We start from the raw sequence: 15851 nt of genomic DNA, 5'->3' as shown, positions 1-15851 counted from the left end.
TCACTCACTTTCACCAGGCTGGGGCAGGGGCTGGGGGTGCAGGAGGGGGTGAAGGCTCTGGGCTGGGAGTTTGGGTGTGGGAAGGAGTTTGGGTGCTGGAGGAGGCTCAGGGCTAGAACAGGAGGGTGAGGTGCAGGAGCGGGTGAGGGCTCTGGGAAGGAGTTTGGGTGCAGCTTCTGGGCTGGGGCAGGGGGTTGGGGTATGGGAGGGGTGAGGGGGGCAGCATTTACCTTGGGCGGCTCCCGAAAGCCACCAGCACATCCCTCTCGCAGGGGCTCCTAGACTGGGGCCCAGGGGGTCTCCACGTGCTGCCCCTGCCTGCAGGCACCACCCCCACAGCTCCTATTGGCTACAGTTCCCAGCCAATAGGAGCTAAGGAGTTGGTGCTTGGGCTGAGGGCAGCACACGGAAACCCCCTGCTCCTGCTCTGGGACGCAGGGACATGCTGGCCGCTTCCAGGAGTGGCATGGACCCAGAGTTCCCCATTCCTCCCCCTCCCTCCTTCATGTCGGGGAACTGTTGTTTTCCGGGGTGAAGGAGGTGCTGGAAGGGACGGGGAGGAGTTGATCAGCGGGACCCACGGACCCCCTGGAATACCCTCAGGGTGCCCAGTTTGAGAAATGCTACTCGAGTCCATCATACCTGCCCCTGGGAGGTGACCATGCAATGAAACACTGAACTGAATACCTGGGTGCAGAGGGGAAGGTGGAGAAAGAATAAAGCACATTTGAAGGGTCGCACAGATCGGGGGGGAATGGTTCCCCCACCCCATTAACCATGTGAAAAGGGTCCATCACTGTGCTCTACTGAGCATCTCACAGTCTTTATTCACCCTCCAACAGCCTGGGAGGTAGGGCAGTAGCATCATCTCACTTCACAGATAGCACCAGAGACCTAGAGAAACTCCAGGCCAGATTGGTAAATATATTTCGGTGCCTAACCCCTGAAATGAGGAGTTAGGCACCCAAATACCTTGACCAATCTGGTGCTAAGTGATTTGCCCAAGGCTGGACAGGGATGTGACGGAGCTGGGAACTGACCCCGCGTCTCGTAAGCCCCAAGCAAACCCCTAAACCCTCTTTCTCAGCAACACTGGGCTGAGGTTCTGGGCATGCTTTGGGGTTGGCTCGGGTCCCACTCAGGGGCCCAAAGCCGCGTCGCTACCTTTAGATGCTGTAACTGGCGCCTGTCGTCCTCGAGCTGCCGCCTTTTATTTTCTATCTCGATCTGACGTTTCCTCTTCTCCTGAGAGTCGAAGGAGGAGAAGGAGAAGAAGGGGGAAAGAAAAGATTAATCATGAATTCATCCATGTTTGTTAGGACAGCCGTGCCAGGATGTAGCTTTAAGAAGGTGGGGCGTCCCATTGACTTCAGGGGGGCTGACTCACCCATTTAAAGCCAGGCGTGCGCTTAAACACAGGTCCTGGGGCAGGTCTCCAGCCATTTCCCCCGTGGGTCAGTGATTCAGTCAGCCCCTCCCAGAATCTGCAAAGTTGCCGAGCTCCAGACTAATGGGGAGTCGCAGGTGGGACTGGTTTCCCTTACCCAGTGGGCAGGTGTCGGGCTGGGTCCTTAGCAGGTGTAGATCAGTACAGCCCCATCTACGCCAGTGGGAGCGAGGCTGATCTACACCCGCTGGGGATCTGGCCTGATGTTTTCAGAGTCAATTTTAACTAGATTGACCTTTCTCACTGACTCAGGAAATTGCTCCCTCCTGCCCCCAAGTTAGTCAACTCAACAGCTGAGATTTCTCCAGTCTCAGCCCTTGCTGCTGCTCCATCACTGTGGTATGCAGGAGGCGTGGATGGGGCAGGCCAGAGAGGGTTCCCCCCCCAACATTCTTCTCCTTTGCTTTCTCTCCTTTAGGGTTTGTTCCTTCCATTTCCCCCGCCACACACACACACACACTTTTCCTCATTTTTATCTTACCCAGAAATTGTAGCTACACAATACAAGACAAATACACAAACAATGCAAAACAGGTACACACACACTACACACCTACAAAAACAATGCTTCACAACTACACGGGCCTGGACAGCTATGCAAACACTCCCCATGTTCACCACCGCCACAATGCACAACTACACTAACAAGCAATGCTTGACCACTGCCCCATTTACAACTACACAAACAATGCTCAACGGCGACCTGTACAACACACAATTACGCAAAGAATGCACGACAGCTAAACAAACCTTGCACAGCAGCTATGCCACGCACTGGACCACCAACGCACAACAGCTACATTTACAATAAACCGCTGCACCACCAATGCCCGGCAGCTACACAGCCAATGCCTCACAGCTGCACAACGTGTGACCGTGGCACATAGAATGCATCCTAAAATCCCATAGTTGATGCCTGGAGAAAGGGGAATTGCTGCCGTACTCGACGGCCTGGATTTCCAAGCAGCACAGCCCCACTATCTGGGATTGGCGTTTGTGCCTAGATCAATTCGCTGTACTTAGCCTTTGAGCAACAGCGACTGATCTGGAGACCCTGGCCAGAGGAGAGAGAGCTGGGCAGGAGCCAGGTACATTCTAACAGCTGATATCAAGGCAGCTATTGTGTCTACTCCATGCACTGAGACCAAACATACCGCTTTCCCTGGCTCGAGGTTTTCCCTTTCAGATTAAGGAGGACGACAACAAAAGAAGAAATATCAAGGCCCAAGCCCTCCAGCTGTGATTGGAATTCCCCATTCCCCTCAGCTCACCCACGCACCTGCCATGTGTTTGGACTCGCTCCCGCTGCGACAGGCCCACCTGGGGCTTCACTAGGCCCTGCTGATCCACAGTTAGTGACCAGCTGCTAGCAGCTCGTATAAAGTAGAACAGCCCGGAGACTGCCCTCAGCAGCTCTGAAAATCAGTTCTCAGCTGTCCCAGTTTGGGCCCTAGCGGGGAAAAAAGGGGATGGTCTAGAGAGGGACTCGGGAAAGCTGGGCTCTGCCACAGACTTCCCCTGCCCTTAGACAAGTTGCTTCATTGCTTTGTGCCTCAGTTCGCCCATCTGTAAAATGGGGAGAATAATCCTTTGTCTATTCAGATTGTGAGCTCTTTGGGGAGGGGACTGTCTCACACTATGTGCATGTACAGCACCAGGCACAACAGCCTTGGTTTCAACGAGGCTCTCTATAAATTGCTGTTGTAGTATTAGCTTTACAGTCACTTGGAGTCCCCGCTGGAAGGGCCAAGATGGGTGGGCAAACATGCTGCAGCCCCGGGTTTCATCGGACATCTGCAATGTATTTGTGTTATATATCGGGTTTTCATGAAATATATTTGCCCTTCACTTACCCCCATGTTCTCCCAGGAGAATTTTAATTTAATTATACTGGCTGAAGCACGTGTATTTCAGACTAAATGGGAGCCTGTGCTACTCAGACAATAACGTCTCTTGTTTGCAATTGATGCCTGCCCTGATTTGAAGGGAACAACATTCACATACATGCCCAGAATTCTTGTTTTCCCAGAGCCAAAGCGAACTTGGACCTCAAATATTATTACGATGAACTATTTCTACTGCAATAAAGCCAAGAAGCCCAGCTGAGATCAGGGCCCCATTGTGCCTGGCGCTGCACAGAGCCACGCTGAGAGACGGTCCCTGTTCCAAAGAGCTTATACATGAAACAGAGACAGACAAAGGGTGGGAGGGGAAACTGAGGCACAGACAGGGGACGTGACTCACCCAGCAGGTGAGTGGCAGAGTGGAAAATAGATCCCAGGGCTCCTGACTCCCAATCTGGTGCCTATCCACTACATCACACTGCATTTCTATCATGTCTTCTTCAAGCCCCTTACTACCACAAATGAATCAAGCCTCCTAAACTGCACAGAGAGACAGGAAAAATCTCATTATCCTCCTTTTACAGCTACGGGGAACTGAGGCCCAGACGGGGGAAGGGACTTGGCCAAGCATACACAATGAGGCAGCGGCAGAGCTGAAAATGGATCTCAGAAGTCCTGACTCATAATTCCCTGCTCTAACCACTAGATCTTACTCTCTCCACAGCTGGAAAAAGAACCCAGTCACCTCGACTCCCAGTTCTGGGTCTTTAAGAACATAAGAGCGGCCATACTGGGTCAGACCAAAGGGCCATCTAGCCCAGTATCCTGTCTTCTGACAGTGGCCAATGACAGGTGCCCCAGAGGGAATGAACAGAACAAGGAATCAACAAGTGATCCATCCCCTGTCACCCATTCCCAGCTTCTGGCACACAGAGACTAGGGACACCATCCCTGCCCATCCTGGCTAATAGCCATTGATGGACCTATCCTCTATGAACTTATCTACTTCTTTTTGAACCTTGTTATAGTCTTGGCCTTCACAACATCCTCTGGCAAGGAGTTCCACAAGTTGACTGTACAGTGTGTGAAGAAATACTTCCTTTTGTTTGTTTTAAACCTGCTGCCTACTAATTTCATTTGGTGACCCCTAGTTCTTGTGTTATGAGAAGGAGTAAATAACACTTCCTTGTTTACTTTCTCCACACCAGTCATGATTTTATAGGCCTCTCTCATATCCCTCCTTAGTCGTCTCTTTTCCAAAAAGTCCCAATCTTATTAATCTCTCCTCATACAGAAGCCATTCTATACCCCTAATCATTTGTGTTGCCTTTTCTGTACCTTTCCCAATTCCAATACATCTTTTTTGAGATGGGGCGACCACATCTGCATGCAGTTTTCAAGATGTAGGCATACCATGGATTTACATAGAGGCAATATGATATTTTCTGTCTTATTATCTATCCCTTTCTTAATGATTCCCAAGTCTTTAACCCCCAAGAGTGCTCTTCCTGCTAGAGGGTTGCTATAACCCATCAACACTGGGACACAGAGGGCTAGACCAGTCAGAATGATCTCCCACAAGGGTGATTACTCCCAGTCCACAGATGGGGAGCTGAAGTAACTTGCTTGAGGTTACGCAGCACATCAGTGGGAGGGCCTGGAATAGAAACCCAATCTCCTGGGTGCTAATCTAGTGCCTCTGTCCACTAGTCCTCACTGCCTCATAGGCTGGACCTTGCTTTTTCCAAAAGCCCCCACCTGGAAACAAGACGAGAACTGGATTTCCCCAGCCCTCGGAGAAGATCCGAGCCACCTCCAGTCCCTGCACCATTGTTGGGATCGGTCCTGATTAATTTCATCCGAGTCAGTTCAGCCATGTCCCGATCCTGGGAAGCGTCACACATTTTCTTCCCCGGCCCAGAACAATTTGCCCTTTGTGTGGCAGCGACTGGCCCGATCACAAGTGGGGCCTGGAAAGCTGGCGGCAAGGCGGCCACACAAATGTGCAGGCTGGGAGCCAACATGCTGCCGCGGGGAGAGGACCCCGCTTGGCTCCGTCTCAAAGGAGGACCAGGCAGAGACTGCACCGTCCAGCAGTTACACGCCTCCGGGCTGGCTCTCCACATCTGCATCCTCATCCACCCAGAGCTGGGGAGCTCCCGTTACAAGCCACCTTATGTCTGTGGGCCTGATCCTTTGGGAGTGGAGGGCGCTTGGCGTCTTGCAGGGGACGCTCAGCTCCTTGCTGGATGATGCTTCCTGTTCTCTTGACAATAATACCCCTTTCTGTTCTCTTACACAGCCTGTTTCTCCCTGGACTTTAGAAGTCAGGCCCCCACCAATAAACCATGGCCCTGACCGGATGCCTCTGCACACTTGCGAAAGCCCCATAGAAACGGACTCCACCACCCGTCAGATCTCCAGGCAGCTGGGAAGGAGTCAGCTAGCCAGCAAGCCCCATCCGCCCTCATTGGCCAACAGGCAGGGGAATCTCGCCTCACCCACAGCCCGGCGGGCACCAGATGCGAGCGCCCTGGAAATCAGCTGCTTGGATTCAGACCCACAGGAGGAGCCCGGTTACGGCTTACTCAGCCGGCGTTTTTCTGGGTCCTAGACGGTGAGTGAGTCAGCCCCTGCCAAAACCTCCATCCACTGAGCGGGCACGGGGATCTTGTTTGCAAGCAAGAAATCGCCCTCCTGTGGGGCCTGATCCAAAAGGCCCCAGACCCCAGAAGTTAGGGACTTCAATACCTTTGAGGATCTGGCCCTGGGTGTCTTTCCATTGCCCTGGCTGGAGAACTAGTAATAGCAACGAATAATCAGACATTCGTTTGCCTTTCACCCCAGCCTCTCGGAGGCCGTTCGTTAATTCAGCCATTAAGCTCCACCGCTGCCCAGACAAGTAGCTATCGCTTGGGGATACCAAGGCCTGGCGATTTCCCCACACTCATGCGGAAGCAGTGGCAGAACCTGGAAAAGAGCCCAGGAATCCTGACTCCCATTCCTCTGCTCCAAAAACTAGCCCAGCATCGTTCCAGAACAGGTAACTGTGACACCAGCTCCTGGCGGTTTGTATTATTTTTCTTTGCATTAGTTATCCACAATTTCCCTGTAGTCTCAAGGATACCTTTTTTGGAAGGGTCAAGGGGAATGGATTGTCAGGATTAATCTTCTGAGTCTCTTTGTCTTCTCTCTGTCCACGGTCCACTGGGGTCTACACCTTCTCTTCCCTCCAGAGCGCTCGTCTCTGGGATGGCTGTGCTTGGCTATCAAACAGCAATGCCAGTGTGAAGAAATGGGGAAATAACTAGACCCATGACGAGGGGCAGCGATCGGAAAGACTGGGAGCCTGCTGCTCCTGTATGCAAGGCAGAGACAGTGGGGAGGAAGAGGAGGATTAAGTTGACCTTTGCACTCCCTCTATTCTGAGCCAGTTCAGGGCTCTGTCTGGCCTCCTAGGAGAGCAGCCTTGGGGTTACTCTAATGTACGCTCCAGTTCCCATGGCCTCCGACAGCGTACTTAGATCAAAACTAACGGACCATTGCCCTGGGGTCACAGAGAGAGCTACTCACCCTGAAGAAAGGGGTCCCACTGGCATTATAAGGTGCTGCACGAATACGTTCTATTTATCCCTCATTCCAGCCAAGTGTGATGCCCTGCATCCCAGGTCTGGGCCTTGGCATATTGACATTACCACCCCCTAGCCTGGAGGGGGGCCAGCCACGTTGCCATGAAATGCTACTTGCAGCCAGACCCGCTGCTCGAGGCCCAGTGTATTTGTTGTACGATATTGAAAACGGAAGGAGATAGGACGGAACCACTTACCGCTATGGCCTGCAGCCTCTCCTGCTGAATGGCGCCAGCCTCCGTGATCCTGCAACGAGAGCAAACGAACGCAGGGAGTGTCAGAGCACAGGAGAAGAGACGAGCTGGGGAAGGGGAGACTCTCGCATGCTGTGGGTGCGTGTCCATGAATAGAATCATTGTGGCCCGCACCAAACCGGACACAGCACACAGACAATGGCTGAACTTTCCCCTTCCTTTGCAGCCCTCCCTTTGTCCCTTTGTGTATCCTGTCTGTGCACTTGTTGCTAAAACAGAATACTCCTTGGCCCGGCAGCCTGTGAATGGGGGTCTCCCAGCACCTCCACTGGATCCCATGCGACCTTTTGGATTTCACTGTCACTGCAGGCTCAGTGTCCCCGAGCTGGACTCGAACCAGACAAATGGAGTTTTGTGGACAAGCTAACTCCCTGCCTGCTCCAGAGTACGGCAGACACCCTCACTCCAGCTGTGAGAGGAGCTGTCCGAAGGCGAGGAATCCTCCCAACTGCCAAGGTGCTGCTCCAGTGAAAGTCAGAGGAGCTAGGGTAGGGAGGTGGGAAGGTTTGGGTGTGAAATCAACAGGGAGGGAGAAGATCCAGTTAGGAAAATAGAAACCTGCTGCACTCCCCAAATCACTGCATCCTAATTAAAAGGCAGCATACTCTAGAGGTTTGGAACTTCAGTCCTAGTCCTTGCTCAGCCACGTGACCATGGGCATGTCACTTAGCCTACAGCTGTGTCTACACTAGCGCGCTTACAGTGGCACACCTGTACCAATGCAGCTACATGGTTGTAAAATCTCTCATATAGCCGCTCTATGCGGATGGGAGAGAGCTCTCCCGCTGGCATAACTAATCCACTTCCAACAAGCAGCAATAGCTATATCGGCTGGACATAGCGCTGTCCACACCAGGGCTTATGTCGGTGTGAGTGATGTTGCTCGGGGGGGGGTGGTTTATTCACACCCCTGAGTGACATAAGCTTATCAACCGAAGTGGTAGTGTAGACATGGCCTCAGAGCAGGATGAAGAACTGATTTTTCAATTTGGTGGCCAAATGGAAAAATTTGAGAACAATTTTTTTTGGGGAGGAGGAGGGAGGGTCAAACAAAACATTTCATTTGACTCCAAATGATTGGGATTTTTTTGCTTGTTAAATTTAGCGCTTGGGTGTTTATTTTACCCTTCTTTTGAAAGGAACGAACTAACTAAACTTCTAAACGAAAACCTCGGCGTGAAACAAAAAGTGGAAACAGTTTGACTTTCAAAAAAAAATTAAAATAAAAACATTTTCTCAGTCAAAACTATTTGCCAGATTTGACCCGAATTTGCAGAACGTTCCAGCGTATTCAAAATGCATTTTTTGGCAAATCAGTTATTCATCTGAAAACTTCACCCAGCTTGACTTAGCTTCTCTGTGTCTCTGTTTTCCCACCCACATTTGTCTGTTGGCTGAAGATCACACCTCTGCACCTCCACACACAGACACAGACACAGAGCTGTGTTGGCAAACATTTGTCGTGTAGATCTGGGCTTATTCTTGTAGAACAGTGGCTTCTTTTTTCAGTTTAGCTTAAACCCCTTCCCAAGCAACATAAACTCACCTGAAAAAAGGTCATATTTATCCTGGGGGCAGGAGTCCACCTGGGAGATTATACTGGTACAGCTAGATGGATTTATTCACACCTTAGGTTAGACCAAAAAAAAAAAAAAAAATTTCCCTGCATTACCCAGGACTAAGCTATATGGGTGTAAGCACCTTTGGAGTAGTGTAACTGACCACTCGAGGGGTTTGCACCAATTTAACTATACCAGGTTCCAACTGATCTAGTTAAAAATGGTACAGATGAGCCTTGATCCCGGCAAATAATTTGGCAACAGCTAAGCCTCATGTGTATGGAGCCCATTAACTGTTACTGCAGGGCCTGTTCCCGTGGCTCTTGCTGTCATATTAGGGCCAAACTGTGTAGCTCAAGTTAAAGGAGGGGAAGGAGGCCTAATGCTTAGGGCAGTGGCAGGGAACTTGGGAATGGAACCCCTGTCTGCCTGTTCTGCCATGGGCTTCCTGCATTCCTTAGTCTCTCTTGGCCCCTGTTCCCTGGTGCTGCAATGGGGACCGAGCACTGTCCCCTTCGGGGGTTTGTGAGGATACATTGAGTAGGATTGTGAGGCATTCAGATACAATGGTAATATGGGCAGGGGGTGGGCTGCAGAAGGGCCTGTTGTGGGGACGGTTTCCATTCACTTCCTGAAGCTAGAAGTGCCAACATAACACTTGCAAAGCGGCCCCTGGGAGCTTCCCAGCACTCTGGAGGTCGGTGGCAGCTCAAACAGCCTCTGGGCAGATGTGATCCAGAAGAACCTAAACTTCAGACCTACAGAGTTTTCCCCGGGGTGGGGTGGGGTGGGGATGTGTGTGTTAGTCTGGAATCAAGAAGAGACTCTCGGGTGTATAAAGACCCCAGACCCAGAACTGGGACCGTCACTCCCCCTGGACAATTCATTCCTCCTGCTGCCCTCTCTGCTGAGTGTGGCCCTGAGCCACTGTGCTTAGGGAAGGATCCGAGCGTTTCTCTCGCCGAGTGCTAGGAGCAGACCTGTCGCTGTCTCCGAACAAGGACAACCAAGGGCAGGCAGAGAGGACACCAGGCAGGTGGCTGCGGCCTGCATTTGCCACAGCTCCAGAATAAGCGATGCTGCGGGCTGAGAGACCCCCGTGGCTGGCCTTGGGGTTCTGCCAGGGGCCGGGTCTCAAGACAGAGACAGGCCCAGCACACACAGCCCGGGGTTTCGGGTCAGAACCAAATCCGAACACTCCCTAGAGAATGGTTGCTTTTGTGGCTAAGGCCCTGGAGTGGGAGGCAGGAGATCTTGGTTTAATTTCCTGCCCTGACATGGGAAGCCCAATGGGGCTCAGTTCCAGGATGGGGAAAGCCCTCTCGTCTATTCAGCTTGCAAGTTGTGGGGTATGGAGGAGCATGCAGTGGCCCTATCTTGCTGTGTGTCTGGGCCCCATTGTGCTAGGTGCTGCACAGATCTCAGCTGGGATCTCAAACCCCCACTGTCATACACACAGCAACGGGATCTGGCATGGTGGAACGTGCCCCTTTGTGGTTCGAAGTCGCCCATCCGAGGAGCGAGCCCACTCCTGCCCAGCCGTGTGCTGGGACAGTGTCACGGCCTGGGAGCAGAGCAGCTGCAGGCTCTGCGGGGGGCAGGGCAGCCTTTCTAGTGAGGACTCAGAAATCGGCGTCAAACAGCTTGAAATTGCTGCTCTGACCCACCTTAAGCTCCCCGTCGCCTCGCTGGGACTGTGATTTGCATAAGGCTCAGGGCCCTTCTCATAAGCACTCCAGTAACACACCACTTAGCCAGCCTCCCTGGGCTCACTCTGCTGCTAAAGTCAGATGGGCGTTGCACCTGCAGGAAGCCAGCTGGCCCCCACCCCTCCATAAACATGCCCCAGCCCAAACAGTTCAACAGCAAATGAAAGGTGTGTCCTGTTCCATCTATATATAGCCCCGGCGAATACTACTAGGTCCAGGAGAAGGTGACGACACACAGACCCCAGGACTTTCTGTTGCAGCTTCTCCCGTTGGTTGGTCACTGACAGGAACTTACAATTGCCCCACTTGTGCTCCCGTAAAAGCTGGGACAGCAGCTGGCAGACTTTTCTGGGTTGGAATTTTTTTTTTTGGCCCTCCCCCCAAAAAATGCAGATTTACGTCAAGAAACTTTGAGTTTGCTGAATTGTGGTGGTTAGGGGAGGGAAGGGAAACCCTAAAAATAAATAGACTTAAAAATGAAAAATGTTGGGGGGGGGGGTGTTTTTTTTTTTTTTTTAAACTCAAAGTGACTTGGTCAAGAAATTCACTTCAATTTAAAAAAAAAAAAAGCTCAAACGTGAAAGGTTTTGTTTCCCCTCCGTTTTTTAATTTCTCTGTTTGCCAAAACAAACTTTCCATCTGAGGTTGACCCAAAGTGACTGTTTTTATGGTTTTGGTCTGGCCAGTGACCCCAAAAACGAGTTCTTTGGCTATGGCAAAAGGTGCAGAGAAGAGACAGGGCTCAGCTCTAGGGAATACAAAGGGGATTCTTTATTGAGGCTGCTGGACACGGACAGACCCTGTGGTTCTCTCACGTTATGGCTACACTTCATCTGACAGTGAGATCTCCTAGGCCGGCTCCCTAGCGCACTGAAAATAGCAGCGTGGAGGTTGCCGTTCAGGGGCTCAAGCCTAACCTCAAAGCAATGTTTACACAGATTTTTTTTTTTTTAGCCCGCTCCCACAAGCCCCTGGACTTGGGCTGGGAGGTTCACTCGCAGCGACAGTGTAGACACACCCTCTGGCCCTCGAGTTCCAGCCTGTACTGCCTCTTGTCACCACACGGGGTCACACTCGGTCCTGGACTTAGCCGTCATGGGTGGGGCTGCAGATTGCACTTTGGGGCTAGGGGAGGCGTGTGGGCGGGTGCCCCATGCTGGGGGCAGCCACCAGAGGCTCTGTGCCTGAAGCAGGGGAGCCAGGACTCTGTGCCCACGGGAGCAGCTGCTGCATCTTTAACAATGGTGGAGCCGGCTGAGGTGGCCGAGGCCCCGATGGTTTATGACTCCCTGTGGGAGGGAGGGCGAGAGTCTGACTTTCAGACACACCTGGAAAGCTCAGCGAGGTTTCCAAAGCGCCTCTGAATCAGGAAACACCCCCCTGACCTGGAGGGGGGGTTTGCCAAAGGCCCAGGGCCATTCACATTACCAGCAGGGGAGGCAGACTCATGGTTAAGTGGCGCAATTATGGGCAGTGCCCCCAGCTCTTTAGTGCCACACAGAGTACATAGGGCTGGGAACTTTCATAGAGATGGGGTGAGGAGGAGGAAGTTCCCCAAATCCCAGAATTTAACACGCTTCCACTTTATATGACTGTGATCCCCCCACACTGAGCTCAGGACTGCACTGCGCTGAGTAAGAGAGAGTCTCTCCCCAACAAGCTCACTCTTGAAACAGAAAAGATAGGTGAAAGAAAGATTTTTTTGTACAGACAGGGAAAACCAGAGCAATGAAGTGACTTGCTCAAGGTCAAACAGGGAGTCGGTGGCGGAGCGGAGAATTGCACCCACATCTTCCAAGGGCTCCAGCTGTCCTCCTGCCTCACTTGCACTGCTGCAGCTGTGGGGTCCTGTCATCCCAGGGCCCTGGCAGGAGGGATGTTCTGGCCCAGAACCAGAACTTGTGGCTGTGGGGAACATTGGCACCCACCCCACTGGGGGGTGATAAAGGAAGCGGCAGGGAAAGGGACCTCTGGTTCTTGTGCAGCGTGCCCTCCCCACCCCCAAAGCTAGCTCACAGGACCTGTTTTGAAATCACGGCCTTGCATATTTATCAGCTGGTGGATGCCCCAGGGCCCAGCTAGTTCCGGATCAGGCAGAGGGAGGGAGACCACATGTGTGTGTCGGTGGGTGGTGGTGGGGGGGAGCTTCTGTCGTCTTAATTTATGCCACTGGTGAAGGGCAAATACATTAACGTGCATCCCAGGAGCTCCTGCCCTGGACATGAGCCCTGGCGCCAGGCCAGCTGAAGGACAAGGGATCGTGTGACATCCACCCACCGTTCACCTTCCAGAGTGACTCAGGAGCAGCTGCCTGGCTCTGACCCCACTAGGGCTGGGAGAGACTGGCTGGCTTTTAAGGTTTAATCAAAATGGCCATGCACAGTTATTCCCCATGGACCACAGGGGAAGGAGAAATGCACCCAGCAAGGCTTGCTGGAAGAACAGGCTGCTGCTGTAGATGGCACCAGCCTGCAAGAGGCGCTAGTGTTGCTCCTGGCACCCCCGAGGGGAGAAGGAGACCAGTGGCCTGTAAGGTCTAGGGGCTAAGACTTACTGCAGCCGGGCTTCAAAAATACATTGGGAGAAGAGGGGGATTTTCTGGCTGCTCGGATAACGCCCATCCCTCCTGCCCACCACCACCGCCACACACCTGCCCGTTAGGTTACCAGGCCTCTTTCCCTTGTAACCATCTTCCTCACCTCTGATCTAGGGCTCCAGGCGGCTCACTCAATCCCCTACAGAGGGGACCCCACCAGCTAAGAGGTGAAGAGAGCCTCTGCAGCCATTGTCTGTGCTGCACCTGTTCTTACCGAAAAACTCTACTCCCAGATTAGGTGTTCCCGGGTGGAGAGAAAGGATGGTGCTGTGGTGGGAGCCTGGAGATGGGGGTTCCTTTCCCAGCCCTGCTCTCGCCACCTTTGGAGAAGGTTGCTCTGTGCCTCAGTTTCCCTTCTGTAAATTGTGGGGTAATAATCCTTCCTTTGTGGTGAGCTCTTTGGGGCAGGCACATTCACTGTGCCTAGGGAGCGCCTGGCAGGATGAAACCACCAGGTGCTGCTGTATTGCTAATAAGTAATAAAACTACCCAGCAGTGGAGCATAGTTATATGTTTAATAGGCCTGGGGGCTGAACTGATCCCAGGGGAGAGGGTGGGGAATACAATGAGCATTTATTCTCCTATCCCCATTATTAGATACAGAAGGAAAACTCATTACAGGGAAGTGAACTACGGAAAACAGTGACCCACACCCTACCTCACCCTAATATGGTTCCAGGGGAAGAGAATCGTGCAGCCAGCCGGCTCCCTCTTGCAGAGTTCAGCTTATAAAGCCAGCAGCCCAGTTCCTAGAAGGGTTACTGATCCCCGGTGTCTAGTCTGTGACGCCTTGAGCTGCCACCCCAACTATGCTTCATACAACAGCAAGCACGGCTGGAAGATACTTCAATCAAAACACAAGTCATTGGGCTCAGTAGAGGAGTAACTGGATGAAATTCTCTGGCCTGCTCCTCAAAGTGCAAAGCGTCACAGAGTCACATCACAACGAACAGTGACCACAACACATGGGAACCACTGGCCGCCAATCTTCCTCCACATTTTCCAGTCTTCTCACAGCCCTGAGAAGGGCACCATCCCGCATCCCAGCCACATCCCCGAACCATGCTCGCCGCAGGCACCCCCTAACCCCAGCACCACTCCCTGCAAAAAAACTTGCTTCGGCAATTTTCCTCCGCTCGTCTCACTCATATGTCCCACAAACTCAAGTTTGCTTCATCTGATCTTCTGGACAGTGTCAGGGATCAGACCACGATCATAACGGTCCCTTCTGGCCTTAAATTCGATTAATCTATTCATCAAGTCAGCATGATTCAGTTACGTTCTGGTTCAAAGCTGTAATATAGACAGGACGGAACCATCATCCCAGAATACAGTTAAAACCAGAGGCGGGTGAAAACTGTCCCTTGATACTTGTTTAGGCAACTCAATGAACATTTTCATTGCCTACGACATTTGCCTGGTTTTTAGTGAAAGCTTGGAAACAAAAAAAATTATTGCACTTTCCCAGCACTGAATATGCAAAATTGTTTGGCTTTGGGAAACATTTGTCAGAAAAATTGAACATTTCTTCGTTGAAAAGACTAAACAGGAAGATTTGCCAAGATTGCAAATCGTTTTTTTCCTGCTTCTTTTGAAATTTTTCATGAAAAAATAGTTATTTTCCAACCAGCTCCAGTGAAAACCCTGGATGGTCCAAGGCCTTACCACAGTTACTGCCCATCTACATACCCTTTTACCACGTGCAACCTGATCCCCTGACTCAGCTGTAGTTTTATACAGGCCCTAGGCCACTTTTTGCTGTGCTTTGGTATTGCATGACTGGGATCAAATTCCCTGTAATTAGTTTGCATGGCTGTGCAAACTGCAAGCCAGGGGTGCTGAAAGCCACTGAACTAAACTGTAAACCCTGTATATGATGGAAACCACTTCAAGCCAGGGGGTGTAGCAGTACCCCTAGTTCCAGCACCTATGCTGCAAGCCCTCTGCTTGTGTGTTAAATCCCTTTCCCCTTGTCCATTTAAACTGTCAGCTCTTTGGGACATGGACTGCTACCATGCCATGTTTGTACAGCACCTTGCACAACAGGACCCTGATCTTGGTTGATCGCTATGTGCTATCATAATCATCCAGATTAATACGAGGGGCCCATATTACAGGTGCTGTCTGAAAGGATTCCAGTTCCTGATGTCATTACAAACTAACTTGATGCCTTCAGCACACCGAGATCATATTAGTTGCACAATCACTTCTCCTCCCTTGTCAGTTACAAATCTAGCCAGCTCCCAGCCTGTATTTCCAGCAGTGGCTCCCCACAGAACCCCCAGCCAAATTGCTAACCCCCTTATCTGGTCCTTAGAGGTGAAAAATATATGATGACCCTCTCCCCCCAGTAGCATGCTTTTGGCAACGGCGTGATCTGCTTCAGGACTGAGAAACCCCTTGTAGACGGATCACGGCCTCCGCTGGCAATGGGAATGGCCAGGCCTGCGTGGCCCTTAACGTCCCCCCAGACATCAGTGATACGCAGAGCTGAGGCAGCGCAGAGTGGATAAAGCAGCCAGGTCTCGGGAGCGTAAAGATTTCCCTGCTCTTTCTCTAATCAAATAAAATGCGTCTCTTTCTTCCACTACATTGGCATCAAACATTAAACAGCCTGCAATGCAATGACTTGGCTATATCTGCGACCCCACTGCCAAGCCTCGTGTGTTTGCTGGCTGATGCCCTCCAACGTCTGCAAGGCACTACCTGCCCGTGAGGGTCTTTCTACAGCTAATCGTGCCTCCGGTTTCTGGATCCCAGCTCAGCCACGCTTGCACAGGGAGACGCCAACTCCATGCTATTCATATTTACAA

General features: G+C 51.8%; 1 protein-coding gene across 2 annotated transcripts in view; it reads right to left on the bottom strand.

The window, feature by feature from the left end:
- The window catches only part of PALM (paralemmin), a 68263-nt gene that overhangs the window by 30811 nt on the left and 21601 nt on the right, over positions 1 to 15851 (bottom strand). For both annotated transcript variants that reach the window (XM_038384203.2, XM_038384204.2), the window contains exons 2-3: positions 7118 to 7166; positions 1165 to 1245 (exon numbers count right to left, since the gene is read on the bottom strand). In XM_038384203.2, the coding sequence (XP_038240131.1) occupies positions 1165 to 1245; positions 7118 to 7166 (130 nt within the window). The remainder of the gene's footprint in view (positions 1 to 1164; positions 1246 to 7117; positions 7167 to 15851) is intronic.

Source organism: Dermochelys coriacea, chromosome 25 (genome assembly GCF_009764565.3).
Source record: "Dermochelys coriacea isolate rDerCor1 chromosome 25, rDerCor1.pri.v4, whole genome shotgun sequence".
Lineage (NCBI taxonomy): Eukaryota > Metazoa > Chordata > Testudines > Dermochelyidae > Dermochelys > Dermochelys coriacea.
Note: the sequence above shows the minus strand (reverse complement) of the source record. Positions and strands in the feature narration are given on the sequence as shown.